General features: G+C 53.8%; 7 protein-coding genes across 7 annotated transcripts; 4 read left to right on the forward strand and 3 right to left on the reverse strand.

The window, feature by feature from the left end:
- Window positions 1-2,358: 2,358 nt before the first annotated feature.
- On the reverse strand, window positions 2,359-3,711 carry CPAR01_14017 (uncharacterized protein; the record flags this gene model as incomplete). The annotated part of the gene is made up of 3 exons (XM_060498269.1): window positions 2,359-3,027; window positions 3,117-3,198; window positions 3,299-3,711. 3 exons carry the CDS (start codon window positions 3,709-3,711, stop codon window positions 2,359-2,361), a joined length of 1,164 nt encoding a protein of 387 aa, XP_060343003.1.
- A 1,527-nt stretch (window positions 3,712-5,238) lies between these two features.
- CPAR01_14018 (tat pathway signal sequence) lies at window positions 5,239-6,829 on the reverse strand (the record flags this gene model as incomplete). The annotated part of the gene is made up of 2 exons (XM_060498270.1): window positions 5,239-6,040; window positions 6,117-6,829. 2 exons carry the CDS (start codon window positions 6,827-6,829, stop codon window positions 5,239-5,241), a joined length of 1,515 nt encoding a protein of 504 aa, XP_060343004.1.
- A 3,376-nt stretch (window positions 6,830-10,205) lies between these two features.
- CPAR01_14019 (uncharacterized protein) lies at window positions 10,206-11,238 on the forward strand (the record flags this gene model as incomplete). Its single annotated transcript, XM_060498271.1, has 3 exons — window positions 10,206-10,265; window positions 10,514-10,756; window positions 10,813-11,238. 3 exons carry the CDS (start codon window positions 10,206-10,208, stop codon window positions 11,236-11,238), a joined length of 729 nt encoding a protein of 242 aa, XP_060343005.1.
- Window positions 11,239-12,706: 1,468 nt separating this feature from the next.
- On the forward strand, window positions 12,707-13,438 carry CPAR01_14020 (uncharacterized protein; the record flags this gene model as incomplete). The annotated part of the gene is made up of 3 exons (XM_060498272.1): window positions 12,707-12,766; window positions 12,840-13,111; window positions 13,336-13,438. The coding sequence occupies 3 exons, from the start codon at window positions 12,707-12,709 to the stop codon at window positions 13,436-13,438; spliced, it is 435 nt and encodes a 144-aa protein (XP_060343006.1).
- Window positions 13,439-14,331: 893 nt separating this feature from the next.
- CPAR01_14021 (uncharacterized protein) lies at window positions 14,332-14,883 on the forward strand (the record flags this gene model as incomplete). The annotated part of the gene is made up of 2 exons (XM_060498273.1): window positions 14,332-14,424; window positions 14,494-14,883. The coding sequence occupies 2 exons, from the start codon at window positions 14,332-14,334 to the stop codon at window positions 14,881-14,883; spliced, it is 483 nt and encodes a 160-aa protein (XP_060343007.1).
- Window positions 14,884-15,642: 759 nt separating this feature from the next.
- Window positions 15,643-16,517, reverse strand: CPAR01_14022 (ribosomal protein L24e; the record flags this gene model as incomplete). Its single annotated transcript, XM_060498274.1, has 3 exons — window positions 15,643-16,200; window positions 16,293-16,404; window positions 16,513-16,517. 3 exons carry the CDS (start codon window positions 16,515-16,517, stop codon window positions 15,643-15,645), a joined length of 675 nt encoding a protein of 224 aa, XP_060343008.1.
- Window positions 16,518-17,040: 523 nt separating this feature from the next.
- CPAR01_14023 (DnaJ domain-containing protein) lies at window positions 17,041-17,530 on the forward strand (the record flags this gene model as incomplete). Its single annotated transcript, XM_060498275.1, has 3 exons — window positions 17,041-17,091; window positions 17,151-17,278; window positions 17,389-17,530. The coding sequence occupies 3 exons, from the start codon at window positions 17,041-17,043 to the stop codon at window positions 17,528-17,530; spliced, it is 321 nt and encodes a 106-aa protein (XP_060343009.1).
- Between the last annotated feature and the right edge of the window lie 1,133 nt (window positions 17,531-18,663).

Genomic DNA, 18,663 nt, shown 5'->3' on the forward strand with positions numbered 1-18,663 from the left:
CCCCCCACACCCATGACCCGAACAGCCGCGTCAAGTTCGCACGGCATATTAGTCAGGTAGGTAGGGCAATATTTCCCAAATCTCTTTTGACGTCGACGTCCTGGCGCGGCAGCCTAAACCCCGTCCATTACCCAGCTGTCCCAGCACACACAATGTCGATGATTCATTGCCTGTTTGCCCCCAGCTGGCCAGCTGCCAGCTTCCAGCTCCAGCCGCAATGCTACGGTACATGGGAGTGACCCCTACGCGCAACGACAAAGATCTGACCTTTGCCTGCCGCCCTGCCGCCGCCCTGCGTCCGGGCAACAGAGCAAATCCGACCGCAAGCCCTGATCTACCTTACCCTAGGCGCGGCGTGCAGCGGCAGCGGCAGCAGCAGTCTCAATGGCACGTACAGAATCCACATTACGTGCAGACAGGTACAATGTGCCGCGGGCGAGCATGCAAGCAAATACGCAAGGTGGTCGAGAAAAAAAGGCAAGAAAAAAACAAGACTTCAGTCAATGTCTCACTGTCTCAGTTGAATCCCGCAGGCCCGTCACCCGTTTGCCCGCCCGTCCCCCTCTCTCCTCCACCCCGATAAAGAAAAAGCAAAAACAAAAAAGTGACCGAAAACTGCCTTGGGAACGAGTACTCCGTACCCATGATCCATCCCATCTTGGTAGGTATCCCAAGGAGAACAAGAGGCGACATAAACCCTGGTCGATAATCCTCTCGGTATGGTTCGCCAAACCCAACTAGCCCATAGCCCCAGCGCAAATCATCTCAATCAGGAAAAAATTCGGACAGAGGTGGTCATGGATGTCATGGGATGAAGTCTCTAAGCCCGAGCTCCGAGCAGGAGGATATTCACGTCAAGTTCCACCACCGACACCGTGACACCTCAATCCAGGAACCTGGAAATCCTCCTCTATTATCCACCCTGCCTGCACCTGCACCTGCAACTACAACCCCTGCGCCTGCATCTTGCGCCGCACTCTGCTCGAGGCTTGCATATTATTTGTCCGCCTCACTTAAGACAGCTCTTTACAACTGTCAATGTTGCCATGTCCTGGAACTCATGTTCCCCCCGAATGATCCGTAGCCCAGCAAGTGGGTGACATGATCGTTTGCCGCTCTATATACCCTACCTCTTTTCCTGCTGATCTTATTTCTGTACTTTTTAGAGAGTCTTCTCTAGCGAGTGTATAAAAGAGATAAGAATAAGCAGAAATATGGATAGAAAGAATAAGGAAGAAGAATAAGATAGCTAGGAATAACAAATAAGTCGTAGGTAGTGAGTATTGTAATCTTTTGTTGATCGGTATTCTATCTCGTCACCCACTTGCCCAGCTTGCCAGGCTTACCCAGCCCCAGGGAAGAACCATCAATTAGCCGCGCAGGCGATAAAAAAGGCAATCCCAACCAGGCTGGAGAATCACATTACCCAAAGGCACCAAATCCAAGCTCAAACATCCCCAGCTCGAGTCCGCATTGGTAATCCAAAATCCAATATCCTGCTTTTTATCCTTGACCGAAACCTCCTCCGTCATTCCTACACTACCCACCTCTCCACCTTTTCAGCCCTACGTCGGCTAACCTGACCACTCACCAGAGACATCAGACAGCCTTCTCTCCCCTTCTCCCCTGTATTCGTCCCAAAAAATTCCAAGACAACGAAACGAAACAAATTCCGCTAGCTTCCTGCACGAAGCCGATTGATTGGGACTAGTCCCTCGACTCTATTGTCCAGGCGAGGCTGACTCTCTGGCAAGGGGGAGGGGAGAGGAACGCGGGGGGGTTTCTTCCTTGTTCAAAGTGTGGTGTACTAGGGTCACGAGTGTAGAACGTATGCATGCCATATTTAGGCAAAAGTGAACAATCGCGAAAATCATCACGTCACAGATTTTCGGTCTCCAACCTCCCGGCGATATTGGCTTGAAATATGTTGTCTTGACAAAGGTCTCGGCCTGGGTAACTTCAGTATCACGGGCGAATACGAAGCTGCCAGACAGATAAGACGCACGAAGAACAGGAAGACCAAAAAGATGTATACACTACTCGAGACATAGATAAAGAAAAGAGACGACGCAAGAAAAGATTTGTATACATCGGCTTGAATGGATCACTGGGCAAGACAGCTGCAGCAACAACCTTTTGATGTGCATCATCGGGCCTCCAAGCAAGCAACTTCCCCTTCCTTTCCAAAGCCGCGCAAAGTTCCCCAAATAGCAACACAAAAAAGAAAGAGACCACCCTTGGCCTCGAAAAGCCCCAAAACTCCTCTTCTTAGACAGTCAGCATCTGCTGTCCGCCTCGCCAAGGTAGAATTCGCCTTGGTCACGAGGCAAAGCAAGGTATACATCCCCCAATCCCCGCTCATGAGTCTCCACCACCGACGAATGCAAGACCGATACCGGTGAAGAATGCCGCGGCGACCCAGGCGCCGGAGTAAGCAGTCGCACCATACGACTCGACGCCGTTGACAGTCATGAATGTCTGCAGGTAGGTGTTGACACCCGTGACGATCATGGCGACCGCGGTTCGCAGGATGACAACCTTCGCCCGCGTTGTGTAGCCCCAAATGTTCCACGCCAGAGTCTCGCCAAGCGTGGCCGTCGCAGGGTCGAACTCGGCCAGCTTCTCGTCCTCGGAAGTCTCGCCAGTCGCGACAAAGGGCGTGAAGATGAAGGACTTTGCTGCAACGCCAAACGCAACTGTCACGGGCAACGTAGCCAGGAAGTTGGTGGTGTAGGCGGGCGCAAGGCTCGGCAGCCCCTGGAAGTAGACCACGAGGGTGGTGGGCAGGTAAGTCTTGTAAGCAGTAAACAGGGTGAGGCTGTAAATGGCTGCCGACAGGATAGTGGTGTAGATCTGGATCGGGATGTCGGTGAGAATCTCGCGGTTGGCGACGTTCTTAGCGCCGGCATGCGCGCCCGACAAAGGCCTCAGGAGTTGGAAGGGCAGGAAGGTAGACAGCATCTCAATGCCCAGAGCCGAGATGGCTGTGGCGGTGCTGATGTTGTAGAAGGTAGCGATAAGGTAGACCTAGACGCAAAGTGCGTGTTAGCAAAAGCTGCACAGTTGACTGTCCCAAGCCTGGCGTCATCATCATTCCTCGTCGGAGCAGAACGTACCGGCGGACCATGCGCGAGCAGGTTGAGCGCAGCGAGATCGTAGCTATCAAAGTTGCCGAACCAACCTAGGGCGAGCTCAAATCTACACGAGGTCGCGATTGTCAGCAAAGATACCTTTCCATGCCCGGTCCTCGAGCGATCCTCCCAGAAAGATCAACTCTGTGATTCCCAAGGTAACTCACATGCGCCATCCAGCCAAAGTTGCAACCTCGCCCCAGGTGTCCAAGCTCTTTGAGATCCCCGCCAGTTCTCCACGGCTCCACTCGCTGAGGAAACTGTAGCACAGACTTGAGATGCTGAAGCTCAACACCGTAACAAGCGGGAACTGCAGCGCTTTCGGGAGGTGCGATCGCTGCTTCCGCGGGTGCTGGTGGTCGCGATCCCTCTCGCTAATTTGGAGTGCCTCTGTCTCTTTTGCTTCCGCTACCTCTGTCGCGTCGTTGACAACAGCTAGAGCTTCGATCGTGCCGTCAGGCGCGGTATCGAGCCGCTCGAGGTGGCTTGCGATGGGTTCGATCGCGTTGGACGTCGTTTCGTCGACCTCAGGCTCCTCGACGGGGCGCGATGCCTCTCTTCTGCGTCTTAACGTGGGCATCTTGGGTATACTGTGCTTGCGCGTGTGAGTATTGATTGGTGAGACAACGTGTTATGTTCGTAGTAAGAACCTCGAAGTCGGGATTTGGCGATGCGTGCTGCAGACGTGGGAGAGGGGTAAAGCGAGAAAAAAGAAGGTAGTGAGGCTGTGGGAGAAATGAGCAGCAGCAGCCGTTTGCGATGTGCGGTTTGCGACACGATGAGATCAACGAGGGCAAAGAGGAAAGAAAATGTGAGACCTGTACGTTTTTTTCCGCCCAGGGCAGCTGCTGTGGATTGTGGACAGTGGCCTACCTTACCTATGATGCCGAGTGGAGAAAGAAGCTGTCCGGACGGGTAAAGGTGACGTCGCTGGGGTAACAGCAGCTCGCGGAAGCTGGTGAGGTAAGCTGTGTGGTCCAACAGTGGGCAAAACCCAACCGGAAAGAGCCACCAACAGGTCCTCCTTCTCTCGACTCTCGAGTCCTACTGCGGTCTACCTACCTTCCTTCCCCACACCGCCGGCCACCAAACAACCGCCGCCGTGCCTCAGCAGCCCGCCCAGCGAAGCTGGAAAACTCCACTGTGAGCGGGCTCCCAAGGATAGATATTTTCTACTGGCTCCGTCCATGATCCGTAATTGCAGACTTTTTCCTCCATCGTTTTTTTCTTCCTTCTTTCCCTCTTTTTGTTTTCAATTTCCTCTTTTCGAATCAACTTTCTCCATCATCCCCTTGCGCTCTAGAAATATTTAATACATGCGAACCTCCACCCCCAAAGCTTTCCAAGGTTTGGGAAGGAGGATGCTATCTATACTCTTGTCAAAAATTGGCCTTACCTTATCTTTGCCTCCCCGTCTGCTTTGCTTGGTGTCTGTCTTGTCTGTGTGATCTTCAAAGCTTGATGAGCTCACATGCAAATCTTCGCCTTTCGGGAGCAAAGCTCCGGGTGTGCCTGGTTAAGGTTGCTGCTGGCGTTCCAACACACCAACCACCATCCAGCTTGCCTCGTCACTTCAGCCATCATCGTTGGTAAACATTAGCCACGCTCCAAGCCCAAGTACCTTGTCGCGATCAGTAGTCCTCTTGTTCATCCAGACAAGAGGTCACACAGGTCACCACCGGCGAATATCAACCAGGCTCTTTTTTGAACTTTTTATCTTTTTCATTTCATTTCGTTATGCTGGTTCCATACCGAGCACTGAGCGTCGCGGCCAATCTTGGGGCATCGCACTCGTTTGTCTCGTCAGAACCATCAGCGTGACAGCTTTGGGCATTCGCTCGACGCCCTCTCCGTCTCTCACTTTAACCTCGTGGAGTTGCAATCTCGATCCCATCCTATCGACCTGCCTTGCTGGGCCAGATCATGATGCAAGACCGGGCCCTCCACTCCTTGGTGCTGAGAGATCGGCGGCGGAGACAGAACCACCTCATTTACAGGGTTTAGTATATGGTGGTACAAAAGAAACACATCCTTCCCTCAGTTTCCCTCTTCGTTATGTACTCATCTCCTCAGATATCGTCGGCATCAATCGTGGAACGGAGTTTCGCTATTCCTCCATACGTCCGAAGACGCCGTCGTCATCTTCGTCGCTTCGAGATCGAGATCGGCGGTCAAAGTCATCATCGTCCATCACGCTGTCGCTGTCTTCCATCTTGACATCGGAGCCGCGGACTTCGCCTCGTGTGAAGCTCTCTGGCTGCCTGCTAGGGAAGCTGTTGAGGAATCCGGCACTGAAACCTGCGCTGAACCCAGCACTCGAGAAAGATGCCGCCTGGTCGAGATATTGCGCCGGTAGCGGGGGCACAGGAGGAGCGTCCGCTGGAAGTTGCACTGTTCTTCCGTTGTTGCTGTTGAAGCTGCAACTAAGAAGCTCCACAGCCGCTGCCAGATCCTGATCTTCTTGTCCGGTGGCATTTCTTCCTGACGACGGCGGTCGTTGGTCCTGGCTGGTTTGACGAAAGTGTGAAGAAAATCCTGTTCCACGTGGCATGCTGCCTGTCACGAGAGGGTTGATGGACGGCGCAGACTGGTATGAACGACCGAATCCACTTCCGGACCCGTACCGCTTCGCGAACGAACGATCCGACGACGAAAATCCCTCCAATTGAGGAGGTGGGGTGGTATCGGCAGAGCTGTGTCGCTCGTCTGAATATCCAGAAGCAGCGGGAGAAGTCGACTCTTCTTGGTCACTAGGGAAATCCTTGGCGGAATCCGGGGGCGTCGCCGCATCACCCTCTTCCTTGTGGTTCATGGTCAACAAGACAGAGGCAGCCTCAAGGAGCTGGACTTGCTGATGCTTGGAAATAAGCAGCTTGGATGTCAGAGACCATTCGGGAGTGTGTTCCCACCTGATCAGAAATGAGTCAACAAACTGCTCGACTAGTCCTGATGTTGGAAACGCGGCATGCAAGTCTCGAAACCCACGCGACAATATTTGGGACGGAATGAGGGAATTGGGGAAGGGAAACGAACAAATGCTTGGTCAGGCAACTGCTGTGCTTGTATCCCTTTCCGCACGTCTCGCACTTGAGCTCGATGCGGTTGAACTTCCTGCCCTCCTTTACGAGAGGCTGACCATCGCTGGCGCGACGAATACGAGCCTTTTGAGCATTATCATCGCCTTCGTCGGCTGACCCGATGACTGGGTCATCCTCAATGGCGCTCTCGTGGATCTCAGTCTTTCCATCCAAGTGGAATTTGTGCGTCGGCAGACTCGCTGGGGGCGAGGGAAGACTCCCGATGATGGCGGCGCGGGCTGCAGCACTCTTTGAGGCAGTGTTCCTACGAGAGCTGACGGCAATGGGCGTGACTTTGTCGCCGCCCACTTCCTTGATCGCCGCTGCCATGGCCGCCGCGTTTGCGGCGGTGTTTGTCATGGACTTGCGGCGAGTCACACGGTGGTTGGCATTGAGAGCGCCGCTGAGGATGGAATGGGAGTTGGTGCGAGAGTGGGATTGTCGTGTGGTAAGCCCGGAAGAGGAAGCAGTTGATAGAGAGGGACGGTGTTGGTTCAATGGCCTTGTGGTCTGCTGCATTTCCTGAACGAGGACGAAGTGATCAGCAAGACTGGGTTGAGATGCGTGTCGGGAGCGAGCTAAGCAGGGCAGGGCATGGGTTGGAATCCCGGTTCCGGGCATACCTTTGAAGAGGCCATTGCCAACTACCGATGCTAAACAGGTTCGACAACGAGTGTCGAACACTTTGTCCCTGGCTGAAGTATTGTGAAAGTGAAGTGATTCGTAGACGCGGCGGTATCGTGTGTTGTTGTTCGAAGGTGGTAGGCAGATGGACAGGTAGAAAGTGAGTCGCAAAGACAAGCCTCCGGGCGAGAAATAATATTATTTTGGGGAGGAGCAGCAATTGGGCAGGGGTGTGTCTGTGGGCGGGTGTACCTAGTAGCTCCGAGCTGGACCAGCCGACAGCATGTGGTGAGTGTGGTGGTGGTGGTGTTGAACGGTCAGGATGCCTTGGGGTTAGTCGACTGATGATCAACAGGGCTGTCGAGGTCCAGGCCGGATTCAACTCTTTTTCTCTCTCTTTACCCTTCCGCTTGAATGCTGTGCTTTGAATCGAGGTGTAGCTGAAGTGAGAGAGAAAAAGTTGTGGGCTCGAGACAGAGTACGTTTGGGAGAGGACCCAAAAAGTCCAGCAATGGGCGAAACAGTCCAGACGGCCCTTTCCAACAAGTTGCCAGAAAGAAATGGAAGAGAAGCGCTGGTCGGGGACGAGCATCAGCCTTCATTGGTCGTATTGCACCACCAGGTCGCTAGGATGAAGGAGCCAGAAGGAGGAGGGAGGGGAGGGGCAGAAGACCGTACCGCAGCAGGAGGACCAGACTCACTCACGACACTCCCCCTCACACCTTGAACTCGCAGAGAGCGACGACGCTGGGCGGGAAAGAAGGAGAAAGCGGCAGAGGAGAGAGAGAGAAAGAAGAGAGGATGGGTGGGGGTGGGTGTGTGCTGAGAGAGGAAGGGGGTGTAGACTTGGGCGTTGGAAGTGAGGGTGAGGTGCGCGGCTGGGTTCATGGACGAGGGAAGGGGACTGACTGGCTGGCCCTCTCTCTCTCCGCGTCTCTCTCCTTCTTTCTCTCTGCATCGCCGTCTCTGCTGTATGTATCTTTCCACCTCCACTCCTTTCTTGTCCCCTTTCCCCGTGTCCCACAGTGTGCAACCGGGCCAAGGCACGCTGGCATGTACCTCTCAGGTGGTGGGAGGTGCAAGTGGACATGACCGTGAGCGCAGCGGACGGGCGCCAGGAACAAGGAGCATAGAGCATGGCCCGTGGTCGTCCTTTGGCAATGGGCGAGCGATGGTCGGCCTCCCGAGCGATGGACGTGTCCGTAAGGCGCCGGTGCGGCGGGGAAAGGTCACTGGGGGAGGGGTGAACGGAGCCCATGGATCCATCCCAGTAACCCATAACCCTCGTCCTTCGTCCCAGAGCCCAGACCCATTGATGGCCAGGGCCGATAGCGTGCTTGAGTTGCACATCGTAAATAGCAATTTTATGTATGGCACTTTTATTCTCGACTCTCGGAGTGCTCGCAGATGTCGCCGCCGCTCGTCGGTTGTTCACGATGCTCTCTGAACTTGGATGATCCGGATCCTTGAAATAAGCGCGGATATGACGATATACGGTGGAAGTGTGTGTGATATGGGAGTAATTCTGCCCTAGGATCTATGCCAAACGACTAAGCCAACAAGAGAGACGCTCAAAGAAACGCGGCCTTTGTTGGTAAACGCCTCGCCCGTACACCAACACAGGTGGACTCGTGCCTTGGTCCCTAGCTAGACCAGGGTGGCTTAGTTTGGCTCGAGTGCCTAATTATTTCTCTGATTGTCTGGTTCCCTTGATCCCGTACGGATACTTCGCAGTCGTCTGAAGACTTGTCGGGACCTTGCTAGTCTGGTGACCGCCAAATCTTTTTTTATTTTTATTTTTTCTGCTTCTCTCCTTCTTGGGGTCTTCTGTTCGCGAGGTAACGATGTGGAATGATTGAGACAACAGGCAGGCTCCAATGAGTTGTAAAGAATGTCGTGTCTTGGTCGGAAGCGAGAGGCCTATCGACCGCAAGTGGCATGTTTCGGCGGACTGCCAGGTTCAGCGTTGGGTCGCACCCCACGACGGCTCTGCTCCCCTAACGTGGTGGCTCCATAGGCGGGAGGGCAGGCGACTGCTCCCGGGCCATAGAGCTGGAGGCTGGAGCAGTGAGCATCAGGTTGGGGCGTTGGGGCATAGGGCGGAGAGAAAGAGAGAGAGAGAGAGCATTGGCCGCGTCTGGTCTCGTTTAACTGGAGAAGGTGGTTTCCATCGGATCAGGAACGGAAGTTCGCACGCGGGGGAGAAGGCAGTAGCTTTGCATTGCTCCTATGCCAGGTCATGCCAAAGTTGTGTTGTGCGAGCTTCAAGGTTGTAAGCTGTATGAGCTGTGCGCAATGCGCTGTGCGCTGGTCGAATGAGCGAGACCGTGAGGGGGTTGTCAACGGCAGAAACCCAAGCCTGGGAAGCACTGCGCGAGAACCTTAGTACATGATACTCCGTAGGTAGTGAGTGTCTATGGTAAGCTGCAAAAGTGGGAAGAAGCAAGGAGGCAAGGTACGGAGTAGGCATTGCGCAAAAAGGCATGGGAAAGATGTCTTATTGGAACTCGGGTGGATGCCTCCTAGTGTTTCTACAATTGCCGACCTGTGTGCCTTGGCTTTGATTTGGCACTTTGGTTCGAGTACTCTGTCCTTCACAATCGTTGTTTCGTGTTCTTCTTTCTTCGAAAAAGGCGACGTTATCGTAAACCTGTTGTTTCTTGATTGGATCTGCATGGCTACCGGTAGTCGGCTCAGAGAATGCGAGAAGCAAGGAACCTCGAGTATTAGCAAGTACAGATACAAGAGATACGGGAAAAGAAATGATGAAGAATCCAAAATAAAGAAAATCCCCGATGGACGGTTCTGCTGATCGTTGATCACACGGAAGCCAAGCAGGAGACAGCTCTTCGACGGCGTTGTTGGGTTGACAAGTCGTTGGGTGCGAGGCAGGTACGAAGGCCCCTCATGTTGGTGCTGGGAAACAACGCAGGTACACAGTGCAGGCCCGGCAAGCGGTACCTTAGGTAAGCGCCATCCAATCCCCGGGCAAGGCAAGGTACGTGTCTCCATATACTCCTTGGACAGTGATAATTCGTCGCACACTGTCTGACTGTCTGCACAATTCCGTGACAAATACACAGTGGGGACAGTGCCCTGGTCAGTCACGTTCCTGGGGAAGTCCCTATCCACCCGTATCTCAACCAGTGACGTAGTTTGCTCGAGCGCGGACCAAACATGAGTTCAATTCTTTGTCAACTCAGGGGCAACAGCTGCGGCTTCAATCCGTAGAAGTAGGTACGTAAAGGGCCACGGCCAAAGCAGATGGGAAACGACAGGCAGAACATCGGACAAACAAAGCCCTACACCGTGTGCCGTTCAAGCTCTCGTGTCCGTTTTGGAGACGTGCTACAACCATCAACGGGTTGCGACGATGGAGAGCCACCACCAGTCCACCACCACCACTACGGTCTACCGTACTTTACCACACACAGTAAGTTGACGATAACACCACCCCCATCCCTTGTCCACTCCTCCCTTCCCCCTCTCGCACTCCTTGTCTTTCTCATCCTCTTTCATCTTGCTCCACACTAACCAGACACCCCAGCGAAACGTCCTCCCAATCATCCGCGCCAGAGCCGGACATCACAACCACACGCCTGGGGCTTCCCCACCACCAGCTCACCTCCTCCACCACCTTCTGACCAGATACAGGCCCCTCCTAGTGACCACTAATCACAGGACTTGTTCGCTGAGACGGTCGGTCTGCCTGGCCTGAAGTTGACTGAGGCGGCATTGGAGCAACGCGAACCCGATCAAACAGCTTTCCTTTCCGGCCCGGCCTACTACACTGTCCTCAGTACGGAAACAACAGTTCACCCCTTCGCCGTCGGCCGTCTCTTAACAGCACTCTGCTCTCCAGAACTTCCGCTGACCGGCAATCCGCTGGAGTCTGATAGAGTCCAGCTGTTGGCCAGGATATCGGTCAGACGGTCAGTCCTGGGTCCGGTCTCGTCTCCGTCTCCCTCACGCCGTGCTAGGGGGCCGCCATTGCCATTCGGGACGGTCAGCTGGCCCCCTCCCCTCCTCCATCGGGCGCCATGCGGGCTTCTGCTCTGGGCAAGTCGGGTGGATTCTCGTGCCTCTGGCGGAACGTCGTCCACCCCGTCATTATTGCGCTCCCCGACGCAGACCGTCGCTTATGCTGCCTACTCTTGCCTCTGACCGGCCAGAATCAGAATGGGATGCTTTTGCCACTTGACACTATTGTTTCCTGGATGCCATCGCTCAGCCTGGGCTGGGCATTGGTAACGCAGTCCCAAGATCGTCAGCAGAGATGTCCTCCAACATCAATCTACTCGCCAATGTCCGGAGATGGCCAAGCCACACCGCACGCGAGAAAGACACACGCACGCTCTGCCCGAATCTTGGATACAGCCAACCTCGCCTTCATAGGCATTACCTAAGTTCACTATGCAACTAGTGCGTCACTGGGCGCAGCGGTTCAAGTCCAGGCCTGAGTGACCAGAGTTTCAGTCACCGAAAGTGACGCTTTGAACGCATGCAAAATGTCTCCTCGGTTTCTGCCGTTGGTACCTATGTCTCCGGTGTTTCCCCAACGTCGACGAGCCGCTCTTGTCTCAGGAAAAAGAAACCACAAAACTGTCCTTGTGGCATCGACTTGGGACTCTGGGATCTCCCGTAACGCCAGCAGGCTTTACGCCTTTAGGCCAGCCTCCCGCCTATGCTTCACATCTTGATTCTTTGACAGTCTCAACCCCTTCACCGGTATCCACGCCCGCTACCATTGGAGGTGGCTAACTGAACCAAAGGAACTGCAACCAGTGTCTAGGAGATTAGAAAGCACAACTAGTGAGACTCGACTATCTTGAATTGGACGTCACTGAAAGCTGGCTTTGGCCGGTGCCAAATTACTTTAGAAATCAACTCTCAGAAGCAACAGGCGCAAGCTTGCCTCTAGCAAGGCTCTCGGAAGCGCTAGCCGTGTTGTCGTTGCGCTGAGAGAAATCAAGATGGAAGGAACATTGTTCAATGGCCCAACCAATTATCGACGACAGCTAGCAATGCTGTGTAACACATGCAAAATGGTTTCTACATAGACTGAGTAGGCATGATCTCCATATTCTACAACAGACACAGTATGGGGATGCCTTGTTGGCCGCCGACTGAAGGAGGCAATTGTTCATGGTCGCATTTCGAGGTCGACTTCATCCGCGTCTGATTAACGCAAGAACCACGTTGGCATCAGCTCGTCGTGCCCTATACCCATGATCTGTGATCGACAAAGGGTTCCCACAAGACGACCAGGTACGACTAAGCATTCTCCCAACATTGTCCCTCGACAAATCATAGTATTCAAGCGCATCGGCGCACACTCCGACTACTCCGTATTTTTTTTCAGACTCTGAAGCTGGTTTGCGCAAAACAAAAGCACACTAAGGGCAACACCCCAATGGCAACTCCACCGCGAAACTGTCAACGTGTTGTCGATCGCCAACTTTATCACACTTCGGCCTCTCACTGTTACAGGGCTGTCCTAGCACATCGAGCGGGTTGAAAGGGAGCCACCAGGCCAAATCGTCGATTGCTCCCAAAACTTCAGCAGCACGGCAGTAGGGCAGTCGAGACAAGTGTGCCAGGGTCCTGCCCTGTTCCATTGCAGCTGCACCCCTCACTCTCTGAGCAGTGCCATGCCATCCCGAAGCTGGTTTCTCCATGCATAAAAGCTCTCCCATTGAGGCAACAACCCCCGCCGATCGTCGCCGGCCGCACAATTTCACAAAACGGTTGTGCCGGCGGACTCTCTGTAAAGGCGCAGCCCTGCACGCGAGGGAGATAAGGTTTACCAGGTGAAGTGACAGCTTCGCGGCCGACCTCGCGCCTTGAGAGAGAGTCGAGACACGGAACAAGCAGATGCCTGTTCCCACGGGTCATAGGACTGAGCGTAAAGAAAAAAAGAGAAAAAAAAAAAAGGACAGAGTTGCGCTGCGCCCCGTCTTACTGTCTTACGTGAGTATGGGAATTCGCCTTTTTCCCTATCTTTCCACCAAGATACGGATACCTGGGATTTATCACCTCAGCTCCTCTCGGAAACGGTCCAGCATGGTATCTGCTACGTTGTCATCCCCGCGCGCTGTCACGACGAGAACAGAAGAACAGCGGAGACACCTGTGGATGCCACTTTCACAAACGGACTAGGTTGATCAACGCGTCTGGCCAACTCGCCCCTCTTGCCGCAGCTGCACATCACCCCCTCCAGTCTCCGTCGGATGCGTGTCGCTATCAAAAACCCTGTCTACGAGAGTGGATACCACACAGGTACACTTTCGTACTGTCATGTATCTTTCTCTGAGATAGAAATGGGGGCCTCTTCACCTATCATTGGAAAGACGTGTGAGAGACGCCCACGGCATCCCCAGGCAAAGCGTTCGAGGTTTTGCTTTTACCAGTCCGATTTCCAGCGTACCTGCGTCAGCAAAGGCATTCCACGTGGGATGATGCTATTCACTTATGTTGGACCTCTTTTCTCTATGTATTAATAGAGAAGCGCCGAACCGTAGGGAAGGTTCATCGGGGATCGGGAGAAGGTTTTTGGTGCTACCACTCCCGTGCGTTCCGCTCCCCCTTCACACAAAGAGACTGTAGAGAGGGGGGGTTGGACCCTTGGACTGGCTAAGGTGGTAGAGCTCATCGCGAGAGCTGCAATGGGAAAGTCTCGCAGCAGCCACCTTTCGGGAATAGCTGACAGCTTGGGATCTCGCAGAGCACTTCTCTCAGTCCCGACGATGAAAATGCGCCAAAGAAATCTTTGCAAGGCACTGCTATTGTTGAAGACTAAAGGAAGTCATGAGTCCTGGCCGACGTACCTGTCGATCTCTCTCTCAACCTGTCCGAAGCCGAGCAGAATTATCCCTTGACAGCAGCACATGGAAGATCCAGGATCAATGAAGGGCATTTCATGTCCGGATGCAGCGATCGACAAACGAGTGCTGCGTTGCGTGAGCTGTCTTTGGCCTTGTTGAGCCGCACGCGTATTGTCCCGAGGGGGAAATATACTGCCATAAAGGGAGCCATACGAGAAACATAAAAGCTATTCTCTGAAGACTCGGGGCAACCGGCGCTCAGCAACCTTGTGTTCAGGAATGTCTGTTGTCGATAAACTGGAATGATTTCCCGTCTCTCGGAAGCCCGACTGCGTACACTTGATAAAGTGGCCAATCCCACGCAGCGTTTGATTAACCCCGCGGCGCCACACTATGCAAGTGGCTAGCCGATAGGGATTGCCAATTACACCAAAACTGAACGTCACTTTTTCTTATTGAACCATTTGCCCAGAGATACCAGGCAGCATTTTTGGATCTCTGTACCGCATTTTTATCTTGTTCATTGCACATTTTCGACTGTTTCGTATCCCTTCTTTTGCGGTAGTCGTTCCCCAGATTGCTCCGAACTTTCTGTAGTATCCCGCCAGACCCAGTCGCATCGTAGTCCCATTTCGCCCGCAGCACCAAGCTCGAGGATCCCCCGTCGCAACGACCATGTCCGATGTATTCCGTAAAGTAGGGAGGGGAGGCTCAGGGAACTTCTTCTCAAAGAAGGACGTGGATGATGCTGAAAAGGCCAAGCCAGAGGTAACACGCGAGACGGTCTGTCCTTCAAGAGCAATTCGTAGCTAACCCAAAATGATCCACGGCAAACAGGACATTGAGGCACAAAAGTCGACCGACGTCGCCGCTTCCTCGACGTCACCGACCTCGACCGGCTACGTGCGCGCGGGACGAGGAGGATCGGGCAACTACGTGGACCCGACCTCTCTCCCCGGCACCAAGCAGCAAGAGGAGCTCGCGAGCAAGACACAGGCGGCCGTGAATGCCAGCATTGCGCGATCGGCGGCGAGGGGTGCTTCTGGCCGCGGCGGCGCCGGCAATTATACGGGAGGCGTTGTGCCTGGCGCTGAGGCGAGCGAGGAGGAGGAGGTGAAGCGCAAGGAGGCGCTCGAGAAGAAGATTATCGAGGACGTCGAGGCCGGTTTGCCCATGCCGCCCAAGGCTTTTCACCATACTACCAAGAAGGAGGAAGAGGGTGCTTGAAGGGTATGGCATCCCCCAAGCGGTGTGTACGTTGCCGGTGATGGGATTGCGGGATACCTGGAGTTAGGGTGGTTTCGTTTGTACAACATTTGAGAAGCATTGATACCCGCAACGCTCGTCTTGGGCGATTTCACTTGCAATTTTTGAGAGCATGTAGGAGATTTAACAGCTTGTAAGCTTGGATTCGCCATGTCTATTTCGCTGACTCCTTTGTTCTGAGAAAGGGGGATGCGACAATGTGATGGCACGCATTTCTGTTAGCATGCCGCTATTCACTCTAGACAGTGTCGAGTAGCCTCGAGATCGTGGAGCACATCCGGATGGCTATACCAGACAACACAGGCTGAGAGGATACGGCATCGCATCCACAAGACGGGAGGAAAGGTGGCGGCTGAGATGACGGAGGAACCGATCTGAATCAATCTGGACCTTGAATAACTTTTTGTGGTATTCCTTCTCAGAGCCACCAAACGCCGTCGATGCTAAATAGCCCTTTTGTATCCCTGAACGCCCGTGTATAAAAACAAAGCCCCCCAAAGCCAACTCTTGTCTCTGCTGAAGGAGAGCGGAGAGAAGAGAGAGGCCCATTCTTCGATTCGATTAGCGTTTTGTCTTTCTTTCTCCTCATCCGGGTGGTTGGCTTTTTTTCTCCATCTTCTCCTATCCCTCGATGGGATGGGGGGTCCCCCTCCTCCTTTCGGTCGGTTCGTAAAAAAGAAGACGTGACAAAAACGTCCCTCATCGTCGTCGTCGTCACGCTCAATCCTCCATATCGACATCGCCATCCTCGTCATCGTCGTCCTCCTCCGCATCCTCGTCGTCCCACTCGCCGTCGTCCTCCTGCATGACGCCGCCCTCGCGCTCCTCGACAACGTCGCCGTCGACAGTGACCCGCTGGCGAATCTTCTCGCGACCGAACACCTTGCCGGCCTTGCTCTTGGCCAGGCGTCCCTCGGCCTCGAGCGCGGCAATCTCCTCCTCGGTGGCGCCCTCGGCGGCGAGCCTCTTCTTCTCGGAGCCGCGCATGCGGGGCAGCAGGTGCTCGTTCTCGGCGACGAGCTTGCGCGCGGCGGCGATCTCGCGTTCGCGTTTGCCTTGCATGCGCTTCTTGTAGAAGACGCGCTCGCGGCGGGAGCGGATCTCGGAGACGCGCTCCATGGCCTTGAGCGTCTTGGCGACGAGGTCGCGGTCGTAGCGGACGGGGACGTTGCGCCGCGCGCCGAACTGGAGGGTGCTGTCGACCGTCATCTCCTTGTGCGCCGAGGCGCGGTAGGCCTTTGTCCACTTGAGCTTGCGGGGGTTGCGCTTCATCTTGAACTGTGGTGCCAAGGGGCGGTTAGTCCATTGGTCGAGGAGAAGGGGGGATTGGGTTCTTCGCAAGAGTCGTTGAAGACAGCTTAGAAACGTACGTTCTTGTGGCACTTGCTGCGGCAGAAGCGGAACACTTTGGAGTCATTGCGGACGAAGGTGATGCCCTTACTGGGGTAGGCAGGGCGACTGCAAAAGTAGCATGTCTCGATTCTAAAAGCATCATGAAGTTAGAAATCTTGCAAATACGAATGAAGTGAAGAGTAAACCATGGGTCAATGGTTGACTTGTATGACAATGGATAAATGAATAAGAGCATACCTCATTGTGACGGCGTTGATACCTTCACGGGTATCACGTTAGTAGTCACACGGTCGTTGGGTTGTTGGTGTTGGTTTCGACGACTCTTCCAAACACACACACGGGGAGGGTTCAGAAGGCGGTGATCGAGACCTCGACCTCCAAAAGTTTTTTAGAAATTTTTCTTCTGCCGCTCCGAGGCACCGCTTATCGATTGTGGTGGGGCGGGGGGAAACTGAGGTGGGTTTTTGCTGCGATAAGATTGCAGCGGGATTGGTGGAATCCAGGGGTCTGCTGACATAATGCAAACGAAGCTTCCACTCAACTGAACCTGCCGGAACGGTCCAACAGGTCTTCCGAAAAACGGCTCAGCACGGACCAAGACCGGCGCATCACGGCTTGCTCTGTGAGCGGCGGCGACTGCAGCCCAAAAAAAAAGCTCTCCTCCGACCCCGAAGACCTTCTTCGCGATACCCCATCCGCTTTTTTCCGCAGTCATCCACCTTCCAACGACGTATCGACGAAACACGACACAAAACTTTAGCGGTCATGGCTTCTGTTCTTGCTATCGGAGGCGGCGCTGCCGTCGCAGCTTTCTTGGTACGATAGAAACAAAGCGCATTCAAGAAGGACCACGACTAACAAAAGTGTTCCTACAGGGCCGAGCTGGTCTGGTCGCATGGCGCCGATCACGCGGCGGCGTCGGCGCGATGGGCAAGGCTTTCTACAAGGGCGGCTTCGAGCCCAAGATGAACAAGAAGGAGGCATGCCTCATTCTCTCCCTCCAGTAAGTCGACGAAATCCCCCGAAGCACGGTAACCTGGCGAAATAACTGGGAAGACGATGTCAACCTGGAAATATCGGAAAGAAACAACATCTAACATGATGCGTTCTTAGGGAGAGCGGCGTCACTCGCGACAAGATCCGCAAGCAGCACCGCACCCTGATGCTCCTGAACCACCCCGATCGCGGCGGTAGCCCGTACCTCGCAACCAAGGTCAACGAGGCCAAGGAACTGCTCGAGAAGACGACGTCTTGACATTAGCCGTAATCATCTCGGCATCTGGAAATCTGGAAATCTGGAAATGTAACAACAAGCACGAAAAAGACATACGAACGCAAAACAAGATACCATGGGACCAATGGACGGACGGATGGGCCCCGCCCTTGCCTACTCAACTCCGAATCCGGGTGACTGCATGGTTTTGTAATAATAGATTGGTCGTTCTTCATAGCGGTGGCGTTTTATGGGCGACGACATGGATCTCCTCAGAGGGGTTCTAGAAAAGAGGGGGTTCGCGTATGACTGGGCTGGGATGGTCTGGTCTTTTGGTATCGGGACCTGTTGTAACAACATGTTTAATGGCATGAGACCCTCTCGTCTCTCTTCTCTCCCATCTACCTTCTTAAACCATCGAATCTGCCTTCATTCTGTGCTCTATATATGAACGAGCGCCTTTGAAAGCATAGGAACAGGTTGGAAGGGAAAGCAAGCTGGTGAGCGTTGATGCTCAGTACCTGTACGTTGTGTGGAGATGCCCCCAGCCAACCTAAGGTAGAGTGGATTGATTCGGGCTGTTTACCTTAATCTGGTTGTGTATAAGAATGCTTTTACTGGGGAAAGTTTGGACATTAGGATGCTGCTTGCGTTAATACGATGAGTTATCTGGTGCTGAGATCGGTTTGTTGGGCCGCGGCTGTTGTGTAAGAAGTGTTTGGATAACTTCAGTCTGATCCAGTTGCGAAGAAATTTTCGACCTTGTTTGTATTAATGCATACATCAGTAGCCGAAGCCAGACAATTGAGATGTTTTCATCCGTTTGCCGTTAACTATTCCCACCACTTCAAGCCACCTATCTTACAGCTTGATAACTGAAGCTTTTGACCTCGCAAACGCTCGGGTTTCGACTTACATACTTGCGCGGCAAAGTTTGGAAGCGTCCCCCCAAGGGTGCTTCAACTTGTCCAGCCTGTTTAAGATGTTATTGAAGCTTTGTTTCCTCTTGCAGCCTACTTGTTCGCTGTAACTAGACTCAATTTACGTTCTCGGATCTGTCCGCGAAGTCTGCTCATCTCACTCATTCCCTAGCTGAGAACAATGCTAGAGAAATGGAGCCGTTGCTGCTCTCAAGTGCTTTCTGGAAGCGTCTGTCTCCAGAATATCGGTGCTGT

This window comes from Colletotrichum paranaense, assembly GCF_030867605.1.
Source record: "Colletotrichum paranaense strain IMI 384185 chromosome Unknown Scaffold_14.1, whole genome shotgun sequence".
NCBI lineage: Eukaryota > Fungi > Ascomycota > Sordariomycetes > Glomerellales > Glomerellaceae > Colletotrichum > Colletotrichum paranaense.